The sequence below is a fragment of the Azolla caroliniana genome, unplaced genomic scaffold (genome assembly GCF_043228905.1).
Source record: "Azolla caroliniana isolate FFs.n. ecotype wild unplaced genomic scaffold, voAzoCaro1.0.p SCAF_10, whole genome shotgun sequence".
NCBI lineage: Eukaryota > Viridiplantae > Streptophyta > Polypodiopsida > Salviniales > Salviniaceae > Azolla > Azolla caroliniana.
Genome location: NW_028230445.1, coordinates 18,727,870 through 18,750,035, shown reverse-complemented (window position 1 = coordinate 18,750,035; position 22,166 = coordinate 18,727,870). Strand labels below are relative to the sequence as shown.

Here is a 22,166-nt window from a genome sequence, read left to right as displayed (position 1 = left end):
GCTCGTCACTTGGATAACGTGCATATTTGCCATTTGGTAATCACTTGCGAATAACAAAATCATTAGGTTTTAAAATGAGCAACTTTAATCAAACAAAGTCATTGTAAAAACTTACAACGTTAGATATGTAATAGCTATAAGTAATAGAACGTTTTTGTGTTGGTTAAGGTTCACAATACATGAATCACAAAGCAAGTTGGCAAACACAAACCATAACATTGGTGTTGCAGCAAGTCCAATCACATCGACTGACATTAGCACGAGAAAACAAGTGATGTCGACGATGGTCAACTTACCAATTATGTTGCCAAAATTAAGCGTATTCATGATTATGGTAAAATGATTAAGTTACTTTGCGACGTTGTCGCGAAGTTTCGTGCGCGTGTGTTACTTGGGCGGGACAACGGGGGTCTTGGACTAGGGAGTACTCAAGGGATAGAGAAGATTGGAGGTTTGCTTTACGACAATACTACTTCCCGACCCCTTCCCGAGCAAAGGCTCGTTGCCCTTTGTTTTGTGAGGCCGATGGCTTTCATTGATCACGACTCGTCGACCTTTCGAGATCACTACATGAGCCAAGTGATCAAACGGGTACAAGCAAGATGAGCACGCAAGATGAACGCACAAGGGGACGATAACACAAACACGAATGACCGTACGTCTTTATGAGGAGGAGAGGTGCATGGGCACACTTGAACGCTCCCTCGTCACAAGACGTCGAACATATGAGGAAGACACAAAACACACGCACAAATACTCGTACGCCTTTATGATGAGGAGAGGTGCATGGGCAAGCCCGAACGCTCCCTCGTCACAAGACGACCAAACATACAAGGAAGTCACAAACACACGCACAAATGCTCGTACGTTTTTATGAGGAGGAGAGGTTCACGGGCACGCCCGAAACGCTCCCTTGTCACAAGACGGCCGAACGCACAAGGAAGACACAAACGCACACACAAAATGCTCGTACGCCTTTATGAGGAGGAGAGGTGCACGGGCAAGCCCGAACACTCCATCGTCATGAGACGACCGAACGTACAAGGAAGACAAACACACACACAAAATGCTCGTATGTCTTTATGAGGAGGAGAGGTGCATGGGCAAGCCCGAACGCTCCCTCGTCACGAGACAACCGAATGTACAAGGAAGACACAAACACACGCACAAAATGCTCGTACGCCTTTATGAGGAGGAGAGGTGCATGGGCACACCCGAAACGCTCCCTCGCCACAAGACGATCGAACGTACAAGGAAGACACAAACACACGCACAAATGCTCGTACGTCTTTATGAGGAGGAGAGGTTCATGGGCACGCCCGAAACGCTCCCTCGCCACAAGACGATCGAATGTACAAGGAAGACACAAACACACGCACAAATGCTCGTACGTCTTTATGAGGAGGAGAGGTTCATGGGCACGCCCGAAACGCTCCCTCGTCACAAGATGGCCGAACGTACAAGGAAGACACAAACACACGCACAAATGCTCGTACGTCTTTATGAGGAGGAGAGGTTCATGGGCACGCCCGAAACGCTCCCTCGTCACAAGATGGCCGAACGTACAAGGAAGACACAAACACACACACAAATGCTCATATGTCTTTATGAGGAGGAGAGGTGCATGGGCACACCCGAAACGCTCCCTCGTCACAAGACGACCAAACGTACAAGGAAGACACACACACACACACACATGCACAAGTGAATGCCCTAACGAGCCTACGATATATACGCAACACAATTATTGATTGAAGGTACCTCGTTCATTTATTTTATAAATGGCTTCTGGATGTTGCGTCTGATGTAAAATATAACATTTGCAGGTCTCGTCATATCCATGGTAATGGAATCCATACTCCATACATCACTTCTTGTTATCGTTCTTTCTTGTCGAGCTCGTATCCTTACATCGGGACATTCCTTTTTCTTACTCATAATGCACTTAAGCAATGCTAATATTCACAAGCACAAGCACGATGTTGATATATTCCTTCTAGTCATTCCTTTATCGTATTAGAACTCAATCAAAGTCGAAGCAATAAACAAGAGTGAATTAGGAAAGGAAAATAGGATTTAAAGAAACTGTATTATAATCAACGAGAAGAAAATGTATGAGAGTTCATCATAGATTGCCAAGCTTATCACTTATTTTTGTGGTATCCCCATACCTACACATGGTCACCACCAAACATCAAATGATGCTCGTCACTTGGATAACGTGTATATTTGCCATTTGGTAATCACTTGCGAATAACAAAATCATAATTAATCATTAGGTTTTAAAATGAGCAACTTTAATCAAACAAAGTCCTTGTAAAAACTTACAATGTAATAGCTATAAGTAATAGAACGTTTTTGTGTTGGTTAAGGTTCACAATACGTGAATCACGGAGCAAGTTGTCGAACACAAACCATAACATTGGTGTTGCAACAAGTCCAATCACATCGAGCAACATTAACATGAGAAAAGAAGTGATGTCAATGATGATCAACTTACCAATTATGTTGCCAAAATTAAGCGTATTCATGATTATGGCAAAATGATTAGGTTACTTTGCGTGAACGCCCATATGAACGAACATTATTACAAACTTCAAAGGGAAATGGGTGATCGGTGTGTGCCATGGTTAGGAAACTCCAGAATATGTTAGAAATCATCGACTCTTATGTATAAACCACAACACGTCACATATGTATGTGTTACATTTTCTTCATTAACATGTACTCTTCACATGCATGGGGCCACTTGGTGCACGAATAAAGCAATATGTCTAGCCACTTATTTGTTTATTTATTAACTACACCATAGTTTCCATTACCAATGCAATAAGCAAATACAAGCCTATAATGATACAATTTAGTGGTGGGTAAGAGATCCCCCATTATGTCCTAATTGAAACCAACCTCCCCCTATGGAGGGAACAACCATCGCGGGGGTACATATTGCCATTCCATTTTGTCATTTCTCTCCACAAAAACTAACAAATCCTTCCATTTGCCTTAAAAGGATTGTTGTTTCAGGAAAATCATATCTTCATATGTCTGCCCACTTTTTTGAGTAATGTTTTAGAGAAAGAGACATGGTAGAAATTTTGATATCGTCAGTTCGTTGACAATGGAAAACATTTCATGACATTACTCTAATGGGTGAGAATATGTCAAAAATTCATGTGTGCATCAAATTTGAGTGAGTGTGTGTGTGTTGAAAATGTAGGATATAGATGAGATAGACAAAACTCAAGAGAAGATTTTGGTTAAATGAAATTTACATGGAAGATTAGGGTGAAGAGTGTAACATATGCGAGAAATATATTTGAACCCAAGATAGCCAAGTGAACAATATTATTATATGGAAAAAAGGAATATGTCATGGATAAATTTGTTTACTTTTTTTCTCCACCTTTCGTCTCATAACGAGATTCCCTTATTTATGATTTGCAATGCAACAAAGGCTAAGCTTGGTGCATATGCCTCGATCTTCCCATGATTGTCGAAGGGAAAATCTCGCAACTTCCACCATGTTTGAAGTTCTTTCCAACTCTTCATATTGTGCTTGTATATTCTTTGCAATGGAGGAAAAGGAGTTGGTTTACATCTTGGACATTTGTTGGGTTGTTTGCTCCTTAATGCTAATCATGAGGTACCGTCATCAAAGGTTCGAAGCTCAAAGGAAGAGAAAGCAATCTAGGATTAGATCATCCTCACCACAACATCATGTCCTAATGGGGTAGATTCCATCTTTGGTGGTAATTAGCATACATACTCATTGGTAGTCGGTGCTAGAATTTAGTAATATGCATAACCCCAAGACAATCACCATCCCAAAGGGGATACTACTCGAGTCCAAACCCACACCTCTATCCAATGACGTCCGTTCAATTGACCCATACGAGGAAGATGTTACATTGGCAATAGGACATCGTGATATCCCTCGCCGAGGTGATTAGCTTGGACACTCTTACACGCGCTAGTCTGCTGAAGTTCACTTCGTTATGGAACCGAGAGCCCTCATCACAAGAGGAGTCATTGAGGCGAGCCCACGTGGAGCGAAGGGACATGTGAGAACACGCTCAAGAGTTACATAACCCAAAAGTCAAGAACCCCAAATGAGAGCCGGTGGTGGGATATATGTATCATGTATGTATGTATGTATATCAATATGTAGGTATGTATGTATGTATATCAATATGTATGTATGTATTGAATGAATTGCAAATGGTTTGCAATTAGAAGGAGGTGGTTTTGGCGGGAAAAGCAGGTTTTCGCGGCAGGCCCAAAATTTCGAATTGGGCCGAAAATTCAAAAAAGAAGAAGCGAGGAATTCGAACTGTGAAAACACAGAAATTTCGAAGCCTTTCTCTTTCGTCGAAGGAAAAAACGCAGAAAGAAGCAGAAGAAGAAGAAGAAGAAGAAGAAGAAGCAGAAAGAAGCAGAAGAAGAAGAAGAAGAAGAAGAAGAAGAAAGGACCAACTGAGAGAGAGAGTATCCTGTCATTCAGCTCCCTCCCCACCTCCCATGGCTGCACAGAAGCATCTTCTCCTTCGCGAACTCTTCTCACCTCAGGACCCCAGCGGCGCCGAGGACGAAGACCAGAGGTTCCATGGCCTCCCCCCTCTCAAACGGTTCAAAATTCTTCAGAAGGAGAAGACGCACCTCCCGAATTCTCCATCCATGCCCCATGATGATCACCTCCACCGCCCTCCTGTACAGGTATGTTGCCTTCCTGCTAAGAAACGTGTCTGTGCTCTCCAGTTCTTCGCCTCACTGGAAGATGAAGAAGAAAACGACGACAAAGAGAACGAAATGGCGCCATTCAAAAAGATAATTAACCATAGCTTCGCTTCTGCTTCTCCTCCGCCTGATCCCGCTATCCTTCAGGAATTGGCCTCCAATCATTGCCTGAAGTTGGCCTCGGATATTTCATGCTCAGTGCTAAACTCTAAGATCTCCAAGGTTAGATCATCTCTCGGTCCATTAAATACTAGTATGCAGAATGTTCCTGCATCAGCTCAGAAGAATGCCGAGGGCAATAAGAAGATGATTAGGCCATCGGAGCCTGATAAATTAAGAGAATCAGAGAAGAAAGGTGATGCAAAGAAGACACCGAAGCTTTCAAAGGTAAGCGAAGAGACTGCAAAGATAACAAAAACGAATTCTGTTCAGTCATCCAGTAAGGTAATGAAAACAGATAAAGAAAAAACAGAGAAGAAATATTCCAAGGATGGAGATAGACATATAAGCTCGAAGAAAGAAGGTGTAAAAGAGAATGTAGAGGTGAGAGAGAGAAAACGAGAAGAAGCAACATATGCTTGTCTGAAAATGGAGGATGACCACAGTTCTTTGTCAAGGAAGAGGGAAGAATCTGTTTCAAGAGAAGCCAATGAAGAAATGAAATTGAAGAAAGGAGATCTGGTTAATGAAAAGGATTTGAGACGCATTGATGCAAAGGAGAGAAAAAGAGAAGAATTAACCAAAGTTATCTCGAGAAGAAAAAATGATCAGAGTTCATCATCAAAAAGGAGAAAAGATTTGGAGTTAATGGAAGGTGGTGGTGACCTATGCTTGAAGAAAAGAGAACTGGTTAAAGAAAGAGATGGGAAGCTCTCAGAATTAATGAAGAGAATTGCAGAAAGGTCACAAAAAATCAAATTGAAAAAGGATGATCTGAATTCATTAGAGAAGAGAAAAATCCTTGAAACCAATTTATGCTTGAAAAAGACGGCTATTTTCGTTAATGAAAAAGAGTCTTCCAGCTTTTGTCACTTAAAGAAAGATGGAGATGATCATCAATTAACAGATCTGAAGAAGGTCGTGGTTAACAGAGACGGTTTGAAGTTAAAAGGTGAAGAATATCCCAGCGAGAAACTCTGTTTGAAGAAGAAGAAAAGAATACAGTTGAAAGGAAATGATCCATCAAAACTATGTCTGGAAGAGAAAGACCGGTTTAAATCAAAACTATCCGTGAATAAAGAATATCAGTTCAAAAGAAATAGTCAGTTAAATATTTCTGTGGAAAACAAAGACCAGTTCAAAAGACATAATTCATTAAACCCCTGTGTGGAAAATAAAGATAAGGTTAAAGGACACGATTCATATATTTCATGTGTTGAAAAGAAAGATAATTCATGCTCAGAAGAAAATGAGGTGAATGTGTGTTGTTTGAAGAAGGCACGACCCGAAGAAACAATGGGATCCTATGCAGTGTCTGTAGTAAAAGAGCATTACTCAAATGGTGAAATAGAAGAATTTAGCAAAGATCAAAATCATCATAGTTCGAATGTGTTGTTAGAGGATTGCACAAAATCAGACAAAGACTGTTATACTGGTGAGTATAACACATGCAAAGAAACCCAGAATGCATGTGGTGAAGAAGACAGGGAAAGCAAAGAAGTGGATGAAAATGAAGATGAAGATGAAGAGGATGGGGTGTTCTGTGACGTGTGCATGGAAGAAGATGCAGATGAAGAGGATCCTATAGTCTTCTGTGATGGTTGCAATGTGATGGTGCACGCAAGCTGCTACGGCTATCCACTCATAGATGGCATACCAGAGGGTGATTGGTTCTGCAAGCAATGCGTGGAGAAGAAGGCAAAACAGAATACTTTAAGCTTAGCAACAGTTGCAAACATCAATGGTTGTGATAATTCTAGGATTTGTTGCCTGTGCCCAAAGAGAGAAGGAGCGATGAAGGAGACAACTGGGGGAGGATGGGCACATCTATCCTGTGCATTGTTCGTGCCTGAAGTGTTCTATAGAAAAGCTCGAGAAAGAGAAGAAATAGAATGTAGTCAAGTTCCTTCTTGGCGATGGAACCTTCCTTGCATCTTCTGCAAGAAAGGCACTACTAATCCTAATAAGACCACCGACAATAGTGAAACTAGTTTTGATGGTTGTGGTAAGGGTGCCTGCATTCAATGTACAGAGGTAGGCTGCACGTCAACGTTTCATGTGTCCTGTGCCATGGATGCGGGTCTCTCTCTTGACATTCGTATTGGCAACGGTGTCTCTAAGACCCCTGCCATCGTCATTGCGTTCTGCCCTGCTCACACTCAACAAGCTCTCTCTGGATCGGTATGCACTCTTTCTCTCTCTCCATCTCCAATATGCTTGTATCAATCCATTTTGCATAGGTTTTCTTCTTTAGGTAGATATCAACTAAGATTTGCACCTATCAATTTAGTTGCATTCATAATGTTCTTCGTTGTGAGATAAGAGTTATTCTGTTGAAGTTTGAAAACTTAGGGGTATTATGGTAAAATACTCAAGCATATTGGAAGACCTTGGAATATTAAGCTTGTTACATTCAGAGAGAGTTCTTGGTTCTTGAAATATTTATGTAGAAGGACTATAAGGACAATTGAGTATAATTGTTTATTTAAAGGGGTGGTAGGGATGATGTGTGTTATATGGAACACAGTAAAAAGGCACTCACGGTTTAAGCATTCATTTTAAAATAGTTAAATTTTGCCCCATATTTTTCGCACATGATTTGGAGATGTGCAATTTAATTGTTTTATTATGCTGTCTTTGATAATCAGCCTTTGTTATGCTATATAAAATTGTGACTTGTAATTTGATATGTGGGTCACAATTTAAGATCTAAACCTGAAAACTTCCCTCTATTGGTGTTCTAGGGTTTATAAACATGCTTGGATGTATGTTATTTGAATTGACATTATTTGAAATTTATTTGCAGGAGAGGCGGCGCTTCAAGATTGTACCCCGTGATTAGAACTTACGTACTAGATCCTTTTGTAATAAGAGCTATGACTCTTGTATGTTTGAACATCAAGATCATGAAGTTTGTATTTTAAATTGTGACATTTTTTGATTGTAGCTTTGGTTAATTTTAACTCCCTAGATTGTAATGCTAGTTAATACTTAGAGCTATTTGGCCACTGCCATTGTGATAAGATCACTTCAATTGAATTACATCAGCAAACCCTCCATGTTCTAGGTTTTGTATACCTTTTAAAGATATCTTGATTTACTAAAGTGAGAAAATATGCAAAACTTGCCATTGTTTTGCTTGTTGGTCAAGAAGAATTACAAGTTTATTGAGGGTTCAAAACTTTGAGAGTGAAAATAGTTCCTATTAATAAATGTCTATACTTGATCCATATGTTCCAAGTAAAACAAAGTGAGTGTTTTTGTTGAAATTGTGTTGACATCATGTCTTGTTACTTGCTTTGAAAGATACCAATCTCGCTTATGATAATCAACCTTCTTGTTGGCTTTGTTGATTGCCTCTTATCTAGGTTTTTGTTACATGCAATCTTCAAGAACAAAGTGATTTGTCCTCACTTTAATGTTTTTTCTTTATAAGGATAAGATAAATGTTACTTCTTGATTGATTAATGGCTTGGGCTGTGCAACAATAAGTAGCTGACTTTATAGATCTCTTGGGCCACTCATTTTACATACATAAGTTTCATTTACATATGGTTTATTCATATACATTTTGTATCGATTGATTATTTAAGTTTCATTGACTTATAGTTCATACATACACATTTTGTATTGATTGATTATCTTCATCCACTTGCCAACTTTACCTACAGTAATTTCATCAAGAACCCTTTGTTTGGCATTATAGTTTCACTCCCTTGGCATATTTGAAATCGGGGATGTACTCACATAGAATGTGTTTAGTGAAACTGATTTTGAATTATGATCGAGATAACAACATTGTCTCAAATGTATTTTGATGAAACAAACCCATTTTTTCGGCGTGATTTGCTTATACACTAGAATATCCATGAAGAAAAATCTCCCCCTTTACAAAGTATGTGTTCGGGGATATCGGAAAACTAACTCCCAAGTGTAATTTTGGGAACTATGTCATTGTAGAAACTCTAAACACATTCCTCATCTATGTCAGCCATGTGTGTATATTAATGATGTTTGTATGGTGTAATGTATCTATTAGGAATCAGCAACGGTTTGGTTTTGGCTTAACCAGTTTGCCCTTGTCCAAACGTAACCGGTTTGGCCAAGCCGAGTAAGCCTTAACCGGTTCGGCCCAAATTGGTGCAGTTCAGCTTGAGCCATCCTAAACTAAGCTCAAACCGGTTAAGGAAGCTCAAGCCTAAACATAACCGCCAAACTGTTCAAAACGATTTAACGGTTCGGTTCAGGCTTGAGCCGAGACTCTGCCGATTCCTGGTATCTATGTATATACATACACATACAGAGAAATAATATTTATGTATGTGCCCCTGTAGGGGTCTGTAAGACAGACAGAAAGGAAGAAAATCTTTACGACAAATGGTGCTGAACTATCGATACATGGTGCTGGAGCTGTTTTATGATGGAGAAGGTCCCCTGCTAACCCACTCTCTTCTCACTACCGCCATCAAGGACAGTATCCTGCACACCTTTGGAGAGTTTGGGCTCGGCTCTTCTCAATCTACACTGCAAGGTCATCTCTCTCTCTCTCTCTCTCTCTCTCTCTCACGGAAATATATATACTTGTGAATCAATAGTTTCGGAAGAGAAAAGCAATAGTTAGCCTCAACCCAGTCTTTGATAGTTTAGTTGATCTTATCTGCCTATTAAACATCTGGTTATTGTGTTTTTCATCTCTTGTAATCCTGTGAGAGACTGAAATATGACATCCTTGGGGAACAGGGACGAGCCCATGGTAAGGATTGACCTCTTTATTTTATGGCTTTGATGCTGCGGCATTAATTGCTAAGCTAGAAAGAGAAAGAGAGTCGTTTATGATCATCATGATGTGTTAATGTCAGTGAGGGGGTTAATATGTCCTGTGGGACCAACAATTGTCACAAAGCACTCCTCCCAAACTCACTGTTTGTATCCTCCTTGAGTTTTGGTTCTGTGACCGAATAGATGGGCAAAGTGAATTCCAAATGTCCATGGTGATGGTTCTGTTCTTGCAAACTAATACAACCTTGTAGGAAATCGTGAAAATCATGCCTGATGTCTTCATTGCAAGGTTTTCCAATGTGAGATGTTCTTCGGTTTCTGGCACATTGAAGCAAAGTAGGCCACATATGCTTGTTTCTTTTACATTGTTTGTGTTTGTAGATATTTTGTTTTATGTTGGGAGGGGGGGAGGAAGAAACTTAAGAAAATATAGTTTTAGGAATTAAAGGGGGGTAGATGACTTGAAGAAAATGGGGGCAATGTTATTATGGATATTTACAATTCCTTTTGGATTTGGGAGTCTATAACAACAATACCTTTGTCTTCGTGTCAATGGGTGTTTGCAGGAGGAGGAATTCACTACCCTCCCAAGAGTATAGTTTTGTTTTTTAATTTCGTCCGATTCTATGGGCTGTGCATAATTGTCAGATGCAAACAACAAATCTTTGACATTGTGATCAAGTTGTTTGATTAGAATTTTTGTTTCATTCTTTTTTATATATGAAGAGATTACGATTGGAATTGTGTTCATCTGATCATTAAAGCGTTCTCTTTTTTGATGCACAACATAGTGTTATTGAGAACATCCCGCGGATTGAAAGGGATTCTATTTTGTCTTTGTAATCTTCTCAACATCTCCCACCTGAGGAAGTTGTGCTATGCAACCTTATGGTTAGCATATATGAAATTTGTTAATGTGAAATTTCTTCATTGGTTGATTGTTCATGGAGAATAATTGCAGTGGTCATGTGATCAGTAAAGAAATGAAGGGATAATTTCCCTTGACCACTTGGAACAAGTCCACATGAACAAGATGTCCTTATGAACTCAATCTACAACTGAAATATTAAGAACAGGCTTTTCCACTAGAGAGTTAATGAAGATGGAATCCATTCTTCATAAGAAGCTTGCCAATGTCCAAGGATGTATACAATTTCTTTTCCCAAGAGTTAGTGTATCAAAGAAAGATAACATGACCAAAACACGAGTTCTCATATCATAATATATGCTTTCATAACCTTCTTTAGTGGCTGTTTTTCTGATGATAAAGTCATGTTCACACAAGATTTTTGAGAGTGTGCTGAATTTCTTTAGATGCTTTATGTGCACCTTATGTGTGAGTTGCACCTTCTTTCTAAGATTTGAGGAAGAATCTTGAATATTTGAAGAAGAATGAGTATGCCTTAGTGTGAGTGTGTCATTGAAGAGATTTCTGCTGGCAACATTGTTGTTGATGTCCTCTCAGTAGGCATTTTTGCTAGTGCTGCATGAATTTGAACATGCATTCAAATTACACACTTGATTTTAGCTTTGAGTTTCATCGTGACAACAGCAGTTTATGAACTGTCCACGGTTATGGGTTGGCCAAAATTGGAAAGTTGTACTAGAGAATTTATTTTACAAAATGCTGTTTCCTGCACTTTGCATCTTGAGATGCAATAGAAATACGATTTCTTAGCTGTTTTATGAGATTCACTATTCTGCACTGATGATTGAATAGCGATGAGACCATTTTTCCAGGCTTTTCATGTTTGATACTGAGAATAATAAATATTGCATGTTTTTAATCACTCTGTAGATTCTTGTCATCATATCATTTCATGACATATTTGAGTTTCCTTTTATCTCCCTTTCTTTTATTGTGTTTCATAACAATTCTTCTGAATCTTTTTGTTCTTGTTGCAGTGAAGTATGTAAACCCAATTACAAGATTATGTATTATCAGATGTGGCCGTTCAGAATATGAGAAGATTTGGTGTGCAATAACATTCATTACTAGTATCAACAATTACCCACTCTTCTTCAATCTCCTTGATTTGAGTGGTGAGATACCTCAAACTTGTGATCCTTGCTAATGGCAAGGCTTTTCTATGTTTCTCTTGTTAATCTGTTGCCTATGACATTGCTTAGCTGGAAGTGTTTTGGTGGGTGACCTTTTTTTAATTATAGACTGACAGAATTCAAACATGTATAGTTTTGAGGGGATGGACATTGTTAAACTAGGTGAAATGTATCATTCTTGCATTATGATCTGTTAATGCTGACCACCCACAAAAACAAATCTTGATAAAATATAGGCACACCCAAAAAAGCTCATTGAAAGTATAATCTTTATCGCTTAGTGCACATTTTTAGGCTGTTCACTTATGTCCTGCCTAATGATCACTTATGTGCACATTTTTAGGCTGTTTTTGGAAAATGCTGAAAAGCAAAGAATTGAAGATTTTACTACTATTGACTGTCTTTATTTTCCAAAATTTAGAAACATTTCATTATTTTTGTAAAACTTAGATGCTAAAGCTTTGATAGCATGGGCACTATAGAGTGGGGGTGTCCTAATGCAAAATGCATCTAAATGAGTTATTGAGCACAACCTACAGCCTATATAGCCAACATGTACCAAAAGACTAGAATTATATTAGGAAGAAAATGAGAAAAAATGCTTTTCATGTAAAGCTACATGCTGGATTTGTTGACCTGATATGTGATTGTTTCTTATGTCTGCGTTTTCAATTTTCATTTTCAGTCTCAGTCATTATGGGAGGAAGTTTAATTTTAGCCTTTTGATTCTGAATCTGTATCATAACAAGATCAGTACCTTCACTACTTCACCAAAATCCTGTCTGCCAATTGATACTTGAGTTTTCAAGCCCTGGTCAAATTCTGCATCGCATACTTATCATGGAGTATCATCCAGGCTATGTATTGTGTTAGGGTTATGAAAGTGCAGTGAGCATCAATGGTCCATTGCCTCCATGCCGCCAGCCAGTCATCTGGTGGTTGAGAAAAATGGTTGGCTGAATCCAAGTAAGTTGTCATTTGGGTTGTCCATTCCTAATGGAGTCGTAAAATTTCTGCGCATAGCATCTAGTGTTTCTTAGGGATCTCAAATTATTTGTACCTTGAACTTCCGTAGCATCTAGTTGGTGCTATCAGCTAACACTGGGTGGTTGCATTGTGATTCCACCAGCTCCCTTGTATATTTGACATACATTGTTCTATTAGTTCTATTTAATCATTGCAAGAAGGCAGTTAAGCGCTTTGGATTTTTCCAGGGAAAAACTATTTAGTTTGGAGAGGGTTCTCTTCCATAATTTAGATTTGAACCTAATATTTTGTTGTTTTGGAGTGAATTTGAACTAGCGACCAAAGGATTTGCACTCAGGGGTTTCTAATATATCCAAAAACCAAAAAGTAAGGTGCTGTATGCCATCTGCATGCATATCTCATTGCCTTCTTATCTAGAGAATTGTCTAGAGAAGCTGGAAATGTTTCATTCTTCATGGATTAAATGGAATAACTTTTGGCTGAAAATGTATGATGGGAGTTATCTTGTTTCCTTTTGTCTTTTGATACTATTTATTTGTGTTTGTAGGGAATGTCACATGTTGCAAGCGCGTTGCTCTTGAATATGACAAAGCAAAAATTACTTTGTTAAGTTCAAGGACAGGTAAAAATCAATTGACTGCAAAGCAGCTTAAGGCTGCCAATACTTCATTAGACAGGATATCTGAGATAGGAGTTTGATACTTGAAACTATCCAAACCAATGTTCGACGATTTCTAGGTGGAGAACAAGCAACCCTTCAACTTTTTATTAGCAATCTGGTATTTACTATGAAGTTTTTTGTGGCCTTGATGTTAGTTGCAGATAGCTGAAGGTGCTTGTAGTTCTCACTTATGTGGATGTAAGAATTGTTTGTACATTTTACAGTGTTATTTTTCCGATATGCTTTGTTTATTTTTCAACTGTCCAAATAGAAAAAGAAAGATAAAGGTTTTGGCTAATGCCACATTAGCATCCATATTCAATCAAGGAGAAAGTGAGGAGTCTTTGACCAACTTATTTTTAGAATTTAGAACGGGGAATGTGACTGATTGGAAGGTCGACTCGAGTCTTCTTGATTGCCATTTGTCACTTGAGGCTCAAAGGGGATGTCAGTTTCTTGAGACTGAGTTGGAGTATAAGGTCTAAGTCAACATTGCATCCGCTCATAACTTAGCTAGAGAATGGTCAAGAACTTGAGACGTCAAATAAACTCATCACCCTATTCTTATATTGTAGAAATAGCTGATAGTAAGGGATTAACTAGTTTTGGTTAGAACTCGTTATCTAGGATTATCGGTAAAAACTTGATTTTGATCAAACAAAGCCATTACGCTTTGATATCACTCTTTGTTGCACAGACGCGAGAAGCTATTGATAGATTTTATGACACGTGTATCTTTTAGATCATAAATAAGATAGGTGATGTTGCTTATAAGCTAGATTTGCTAGTGGGAGGTTGTATCCATGTTGTGGTTCATGTTAGTAAATTGAAGATATATCCTCCAGGTGAAGGTAACATGATAGATAGTATTGCAGAGTTGTAGATTCCTTTGAGTCCACTCTAGTAGTGGATGAAGGGCTAGATCATATCATTGATATTTGAGAGAAGAAATTTAGGACTCATACTTTTCTTTAATTTTTTGTCCTAGAAATGTCTTCATTTGTTGGATGCTACTCGTGATAAACCCTAAGGACCAAATTTGAAACTACTTTTAATGTCTTCGTTTCTTGTATGTGACTTCTTGCTCAAAGGTGCCTGAGTTGCAACTTGCTCAAACAGGAATATATTTTGAATGTTATAGTTGGTGAACTTGGGTGAGCCCCTCTATATGATCATACTAGTATATTCACACTAGAAGTTCATGGAGGTTAAGAGGACTCATAGAATCTATATGGGTCATCTAGAGCACACATCACTTCTAGGCACAAGAGTTCATCGTCAACAATCTTGTTGCCACAACAATGATAATACCATGAAATAGTTGAAGACCAACAAGCAAACGACACTTTAGTGCTGAGAACAAGACCTTAGATAGCACTGTGCTAGAACCAAAACTATGTTAGATGCCACCCAAACCAATGTTGCTCAACTCTTGTGGTTGATGGGTACAACGAAATTATTAAGCATTGCAACAACAATGATACTCTAGTCGAGTTGGACATATCCAAGGTCCCAAGTCAATCACATGCTTTGTGCACTCAATTTCCATAAACTCCAATGCAAGAGTTGAATGCCACCAACACCCTAAGCATTGGGAACAAGAACTCAAACAATTAGCACCAATAGCAAGCTACAAGACACCCAAACCACAATGTCCAACTAGGTTATCGAACTTCTATAGCTAACATCGATTATCACAATTACAATAATACACTAATGGAGCCAAATGTGCACAAGGCCCTAAGGTTATCTCATGCTTGCACGTTCAACTTCAACCAATAGTTGACATAAGAATTAAAGACCAACAAATGATACAAACCCATACCTATTTGTAACAAAACCTCAGACATCGATTAACTAGCACCAAAAGTAAGGTACATGTCACCCAAACAAAAATGGCTCACGACGTTGCTCAACTTAGACAAAAAGTAACTAGGAGCAAAACTAAGGTTTGGAACCCCCTAATGTTTAGAACAAGACATATTCAACAATTAACAAGCACCAAAAGTAAGGTATAGGCCGCCCAAATCAAAATATCTCACAACGTTGCCAATGCAAGAGTAAAAGACCAACAAATGATATTGCACCCTAACTATTGGGAACAAGACCTCGACAACAAGTAATTAGAACTAAGCTACAAGTAACCCAAACCGCAATAACTTATGAGGTTGCTCAACTCTTATGGCTATGAGCTATGGCCACCACGTTTCATGCATCATATGTGGAAGCATAAATCACACGACACTACATGAAATCTCTATAACATGATGTTGTATGCATGTTGTTGGCCACCCAAAAAGTTAATGAGTTGGTAGAGGAATTCTATGATGAATCCTTGGCCACGAGTGTATATATTTGCTCCCTTATGTCCAAGGATATGCTTAGTGCATAATGTTTTCTTAAGATAACTGCGAATGAATTATCTAAAAAGAAATAGCATCCCTTCAAACTCTAAAATTAAGGTGTGATTGTGTGCACATCTAGCATTTAATTACATTGTTGTTTGTCAATCAAAGGGGAGCTATGATCTCCAAACCTCCATTACAACCCACGGGTAACACATGTATTATGACACTACCCATTCTATAACATGCTTTGCCATGCAAGCAATCGCATCAATGCCCTTCCCACAATCCCCCACCACTCCCACACCTTAGCGCATTTTACCAACTCTCTTGTTCAGCATAAGGTTCATGACTTTGGAACCGTTTTCATTAATATTGCGATCTCATTTAGTGCTTCAATAGGTTTCTAGAAGCCCATCAAGTTAAGTAAGTGATGTAGTCTCAAATTTGTACAATTTACATTAACCATATCGGTTCCTTGATATCCAAAGATGTTGAATGAATCCTATCTAACATCTTGGTAGTCATATGATCTATGTGAGGAACCTTTCTTTACCTCGCATGCAAATTACATGTAGAATTGGAGGTATAAGTATTCGAATCTTGGGTAGTGAAGTTTTGGAATATTGAAATTTCTCCTTATAAATAAATATATTTCTCCCCAATAAACTATTTGTATTAAATTGAATCGATAAAGTTGGATAAGTAAACTTGGATTTATTTGTCTTCATCCATTTGACCAACCTGTAATTACTTTTTTCTTGGATCATTGAACATAGAGTGAGGTCTTCTAGAGTATATATAAAAGTCTTCTTCAACACATGTTAGAAAATAGTCAAATGTCTTCTAGAGTCTACTTAAACCTTTTCTCTAACTACCTAAAAGTATTTGCAACCACCTAAAGTAGTACTTTGAAACTACCCAGACCTTTTGTGAAGTAAAACTTTGGTGATGACTCTGAGCTTATAAACTTTATAATGATTAATGATGAACGAGGACCACGTGATTAGCAAAATAACAAAAGTTGAGTGCACACTAGGTAGTGAGCCACTCATTACTCTAACCTATGTAGAAATTTGATAAAGAAGTAATATGTCATGGTGTTTTTTGACATACCACAAGAAACAACATTACGTGATAATTACTTGATATAAACTCAAATTATGATAAATGATAAAGAGCAAGTGCAAGTAACGTGAACAAGAAAAGGTTGGATTCTATTCAATGGTCATCCAAAAATTCTAGTAGGTACAAACATGAGGTAGACTAAAACAAAGTTTTGTTGATTAACAATTGGGGTTTGTTGATCAATGATGAATAATGGATGCTTGATGATGTGAACCTAGAATCATAGCTTTGAAATTAATTAATTACCTTACTAGACCAAGACCACTATGATTGAGGCAAGTTATGAAAAAACAATACTAGAATATGATTGAGTAATAGCTAAGATTGGATGTGAGCCAAAAATCATAGCTTCCACATCAATGAGCCTCACATGAATGGAGAGCCAAATGGGAGTAGGCAAAAGGATGACCCAAATTTAGAATTTAGGAGCCCCATACAAATATAGACCTAGGCCAACAAAACTAAAAACTAGATATTGTCCAAGACACAACTTTAGACCAAGGCCTAGGTGTGCACACAAAGATCCGTTGTGCATCCTAGGCCAAGACCCAATACCAGACTTAGAATTAGATAAATAAAAGTGTAACCTAGAACCAGACACAACTTTCAAATGAGCCTTACACATGTTCAACCCCACACCTAGACCACGACACAAACCCTAGATCTTAGACACAAGGACAACTTTAGACCAAGACCCAAACAAAAACTTTGACCCAAAAGTGTATCGCACACCTAAACCTCGACACAAACTTTGATCCTATCCCCAAGACTCACCATGCACAAGGGTATCATAAGACCCAAACTTGAGGCATAATCCGGCCCCAATACGCGAGCCTAGCTCCACACAAGGACTTACATTTGCAACGCAAAATTAATCTCTCTAGACACAACAAGATGATGTGATACATATGCATCACTCGGGAGTCGGTAATGTGGACCCCTACATACATACAACCCATGCATACATACATACATGCATGCATACATACATACATACATGCATGCATGCATACATACATACATACATGCATGCATGCATACATACATACATAAAAACCATGCATCCATACATACATACAATGCATCCATCCATACATACATGATACATACATACATACATACATACATACATACATACATACATACATACATACATACATACATACATACATCCATACATACATACATACATACATACATACATACATACATACATACATACATACATACACCCATCCATCCATCCATCCATCCATCCATCCATCCATCCATACATACATACATACATACTGATACATACATCCATCCATTCATCCATCCGTCCATACATACATATACATCCATCCATCCATACATACATACATACATACTGATACATACATCCATCCATTCATCCATCCGTCCATACATACATATACATCCATCCATCCATACATACATACATTCATAGTATGAAGCATACGTACCATTCGTTTATTCGCACACTCGAACATTCTTATCATTCGAGTATGAAAAACATTATTTATTAAGGTAAAAATTTAAGGTAAAAAGTGAAAAAAAACACAAGAATGTTTTAATAACATACGTATTCGTTTTCAAACGAACACGAATATTACGTACTATGCATACATACACACACATACATACATACATACAGACAGACAGACAAGACATACATACATACATACATACCATACATACATACATACATACATACATACATAGAAACACTGCATAGGCACACATATACTCCTCTGTCTGTCTCTCTCTTGCGTTTTCTGATATCATCAGAGTTTCTCCATGGCTTCTTCTCAACACAGATCTCCTTCGTTTTGGACACGCTTCCGACATCGCCACATCTTCAATTCATCAGTATGTCCCTCTCCCCGCGCCCCCCCCCCCCCCCCCCCCCCCCCCAATCTTATATTCTTTCATCACATATCAGCGAAAGAGTAGAAATGATCGATCGCTCGCCATGTCTGATAATCAATCTTCCGTCCTTCTTCCTCTCTGTCTCTCTAGCGCTCATATATATTTTTCCTTCCGTAATTCTGTGTACTTTTGTGTCACCGTCTGCTGAATTTCTTAGTTTCCTGATTACTTTGCGTATTATTTTTGCCTCTACTGTCTCTTCATCTTATTCATGGTCCTCAAGTGTTTACCGTAAGATTCAATGTTTCCTTTTTCTTGATTAAAACTCTTTTTATGTATAGGTAATCATTTCTTTTATTTTATGTCTTTACATATTTAATGTATTTCCTGAGATGGATTACATACTCATGATAAGAATCCATAGCCATTGTGACTAGATTTGACCATCAAGTTAATATTTTTAACAAAATATTCAAGCTTTTTCTGGATGTTTGATGTGGTTCGGGACTTTCTATAATTTGTTGCCTTTCAAATCTCAGTATTTCCTTAAAATCTCTCTACCAATCATAGATTTCTCATAATTAATTGTCCATGAAATTCTATCTGTCATGATTTTTAATGAGTGTTTAGACTGATTGGCTGATTGAAATTTCTTTATAAAGTAATCTGTGTTAAAATACTGATGCCAAGATGTATGTATTTCTTTGCTTTCTAGACCTTTTCATCGTTTAGTCAATTTTGAGATAAAACCTGTTTCCCACTGTCTAGATTTCCTGCTGCCAAGATCTACGAATGATTTTCTTCTAGATTCCCTCGTGTAATGTTCCCAGAGAATCATATAGAATCTTATTCCTTGTACCATGTGAGTGGAACTGATGATGGTGTTATATGTGTTCTGCCAGTATGATTTCGAGAAATCCTGTCATGAATGGTTTTTATGTTGATTTATGCATTCATTTTCTTCTTCCTTTCAGAGCTTGGAGAACTCAAGAATGCGCCCCATACTACCCATGGATGTTCTCAATCTTGTGCTGGATGAGTTCATGTTCACAAGCAGAGAATCCAGACGGTAGAATACAACTTTCCACCTTCTGGATATTATTTATGCTATCACACTCCTTGGTTACCAAAAATACTAGATGAACACCTTGATTTTGAGCAAAACTTACTAGTAGATAGGGGTATTCTGGTTGTAGTTTAGGGATCCCCAGGGTCTTCTGGTAATTTCATAAAGATTATAGGTATTTTGGTGTTCTCCCTTTCTCTTTTTCATGGTATCTTATTGTTTTTTCATGTGTATGAGGAAGATTTAAGATCCTCAGTTTTGTTTCACAGGCTTCGGAGTTCAATTTCATCAGATATGCGGTTTATGATGAATAATAACACGGAAATTAGAACAATGACAACAGGAGAAATGGTATCCAATACAAATACCCGAGAAACGGATGCTCGAACTACTCAAGAGCATGAGCATGTGAATGCTTTGGCTGTCCTGAGAAAGTGCCGGAAAGTGGTATATAAACCCACTCGACCCATGCACTTATGGAAGAAAAGTAAAGAAGAATCAGATCAAAGTGAATGCCCCGTATGCCTAGAAACTTTCATTGCTAAAGATAAGTTGCTTTCACTTCCGTGCCATCACCGTTTCCACGCTGATTGCATAACTCCATGGATCAAAAGAAACCATGGATGCTGTCCATTGTGTCGAGCGGACATATTGGAAGGATCAGATAGTAAGGGAAAGATTTCTACCAATCTTGGAGGTAGCTCAATCAGTTTTTGTCCTCGAGGTTTCCATCTAAGAGGCATCGTTTCTCGGCATAGCCATAGCTATAGCCGTAGGGAACGTTCATATAGTCATGCTAATGATGGATGGGAAGGTATGCAGGATTACATAATGGCTGCTCTTGCAGAGGTTGATGATGAGCTCAATAGGTTAGTGCATTGATGATCAGTGCATGTCTTGGTGTGAACGATCTTTAGAATTCTTCTTTGGAGTTCTCTTTATGTATCTCTGTCCCTAATGGGCCGGGCTTCCTTGTAAATATTCATCTCTGAATACATCACAATTTGTTTCTTGAATGGTCGGGCTTATGATTGTCTTTGTAGATCGATCACATTTCGAAGGGGTAAGGTTAAACATTATAATGTTGACATTATTTTTATCTGCCTGTTGAAATTTAAAAAGTTCAATCCTTTACTTAACCTCATCATCCATATGTCAAATTGTACTCAGAATCTTTGCCTTGGTATAGAATTTCTAACATGATTGCTTCTAATTATTGTTTGGACCACTTGGTGGGTATACATTGCATGCAAGGGATTTATTTTCTCTCAGATATTTTGCGAGATCCAAAACACTTATGGATTGTTTGTGACATTCCATCTCGATGGATAATTGAAGTGTGAAACCAAATGTCATGACTTTTCATTATGGGATTATGACTTCACTTAGCATTTACTTCATACCTATGTTGCAATCTTGTATGACACTCATGCATAATGTAAATTGTTAGGGGCAATAAAACAATGTTGTTGACATATAATCTTGTGATATAAATTGGTTACTTCTTATTAGGCATACCACTTAGAGACTATGTATGAAATTTATTCCAGATGCTCATTTCCTTGACTTGAAGATTACCTAAGAATTTTAATGTATGAGAATTCTTGCACGTTATCGTTTGGAAAAGGTTATCCAACCGTGCCCCATTAAACTATTAAACGTTGTATTTAGAATAGAAATATATAACTTGCCTTGACTATTGAGTTCCACATAAGGTGTAGAGAGAGGAGGGTATAGATTTTAGAAGAAGCAAGCAATGCTTAATGCAAAGGACAACATAAGCTCAATTGGGTTGAGTGTGGTATTTGTAAAGATACGTGGAAAACAATGTTACATAATATGGTTGATTTATTTTTCACTTGATTTGACTAACTACTCACCATCACTTATTTCGCATTACATCGATGGAATATAATGGTAGGTGATTTGATGTGTATTGTACTAGCAAATGTTGAACAATGACTCATTGAGCTCATTACAATATCAATAAATATTTTCATGTGTGCATTTGTAAATAAATCATTTGGATTCGAAAATTGGCAATAGATTCTCGGCAAAAATGTAAACTAATGTCGTGTTTGGAAATGGGGAGCATGTGCCTTGAAGCTTTTAAGTCATGTCAATCACAATAGTCTGATGGTATGAGCACATCTCTCGTGCCCGATTTATATTTTCTTGTTTGATTGGATCAATGATGGTATTTCCAATGTGCTCTCAAGCTTGTGCATTTGTGTCTAGATGCTTGTTTATTTCATCTTAAACAAAGTGCTCAACATTAATTGGTGGTACTCGGAAAACTGAGTTGTGTAAACCAAGAAAGCAAGGCCCAATCCCAATGTACGATCTTATGATATAGAATGCAGAAAGAGAAGGG

General features: G+C 38.0%; 3 protein-coding genes across 3 annotated transcripts; all 3 read left to right on the top strand.

The window, feature by feature from the left end:
* Positions 1-4,499: 4,499 nt before the first annotated feature.
* Positions 4,500-8,121, top strand: LOC147859346 (uncharacterized). The gene is made up of 2 exons (XM_087326371.1): positions 4,500-7,074; positions 7,700-8,121. Exons 1-2 carry the CDS (start codon positions 4,519-4,521, stop codon positions 7,733-7,735), a joined length of 2,592 nt encoding a protein of 863 aa, XP_087182497.1. The 5' UTR covers positions 4,500-4,518; the 3' UTR covers positions 7,736-8,121.
* A 1,077-nt stretch (positions 8,122-9,198) lies between these two features.
* Positions 9,199-13,636, top strand: EMB1687 (ribonuclease P family protein / Rpp14 family protein). Its single transcript, XM_087326581.1, has 3 exons — positions 9,199-9,424; positions 11,578-11,715; positions 13,268-13,636. Exons 1-3 carry the CDS (start codon positions 9,271-9,273, stop codon positions 13,417-13,419), a joined length of 444 nt encoding a protein of 147 aa, XP_087182707.1. The 5' UTR covers positions 9,199-9,270; the 3' UTR covers positions 13,420-13,636.
* Positions 13,637-18,605: 4,969 nt separating this feature from the next.
* Positions 18,606-20,808, top strand: LOC147859344 (uncharacterized). Its single transcript, XM_087326474.1, has 3 exons — positions 18,606-18,726; positions 19,701-19,795; positions 20,062-20,808. The coding sequence occupies exons 1-3, from the start codon at positions 18,655-18,657 to the stop codon at positions 20,672-20,674; spliced, it is 780 nt and encodes a 259-aa protein (XP_087182600.1). The 5' UTR covers positions 18,606-18,654; the 3' UTR covers positions 20,675-20,808.
* Positions 20,809-22,166: the final 1,358 nt, after the last annotated feature.

Excerpts from the sequence above, each read along its gene's own strand:
- LOC147859346 (XM_087326371.1), top strand. The coding sequence starts at position 4,519 with ATGGCTGCACAGAAGCATCTTCTCCTTCGCGAACTCTTCTCACCTCAG. Across the intron at positions 7,075-7,699 it reads AACAAGCTCTCTCTGGATCG|GAGAGGCGGCGCTTCAAGAT; the intron begins GTATGCACTCTT and ends ATTTATTTGCAG.
- LOC147859344 (XM_087326474.1), top strand. The coding sequence starts at position 18,655 with ATGGCTTCTTCTCAACACAGATCTCCTTCGTTTTGGACACGCTTCCGA. Across the intron at positions 18,727-19,700 it reads GCCACATCTTCAATTCATCA|AGCTTGGAGAACTCAAGAAT; the intron begins GTATGTCCCTCT and ends TCTTCCTTTCAG. Across the intron at positions 19,796-20,061 it reads ACAAGCAGAGAATCCAGACG|GCTTCGGAGTTCAATTTCAT; the intron begins GTAGAATACAAC and ends TTTGTTTCACAG.
- EMB1687 (XM_087326581.1), top strand. The coding sequence starts at position 9,271 with ATGGTGCTGAACTATCGATACATGGTGCTGGAGCTGTTTTATGATGGA. Across the intron at positions 9,425-11,577 it reads TTCTCAATCTACACTGCAAG|TGAAGTATGTAAACCCAATT; the intron begins GTCATCTCTCTC and ends TTCTTGTTGCAG. Across the intron at positions 11,716-13,267 it reads CAATCTCCTTGATTTGAGTG|GGAATGTCACATGTTGCAAG; the intron begins GTGAGATACCTC and ends TTGTGTTTGTAG.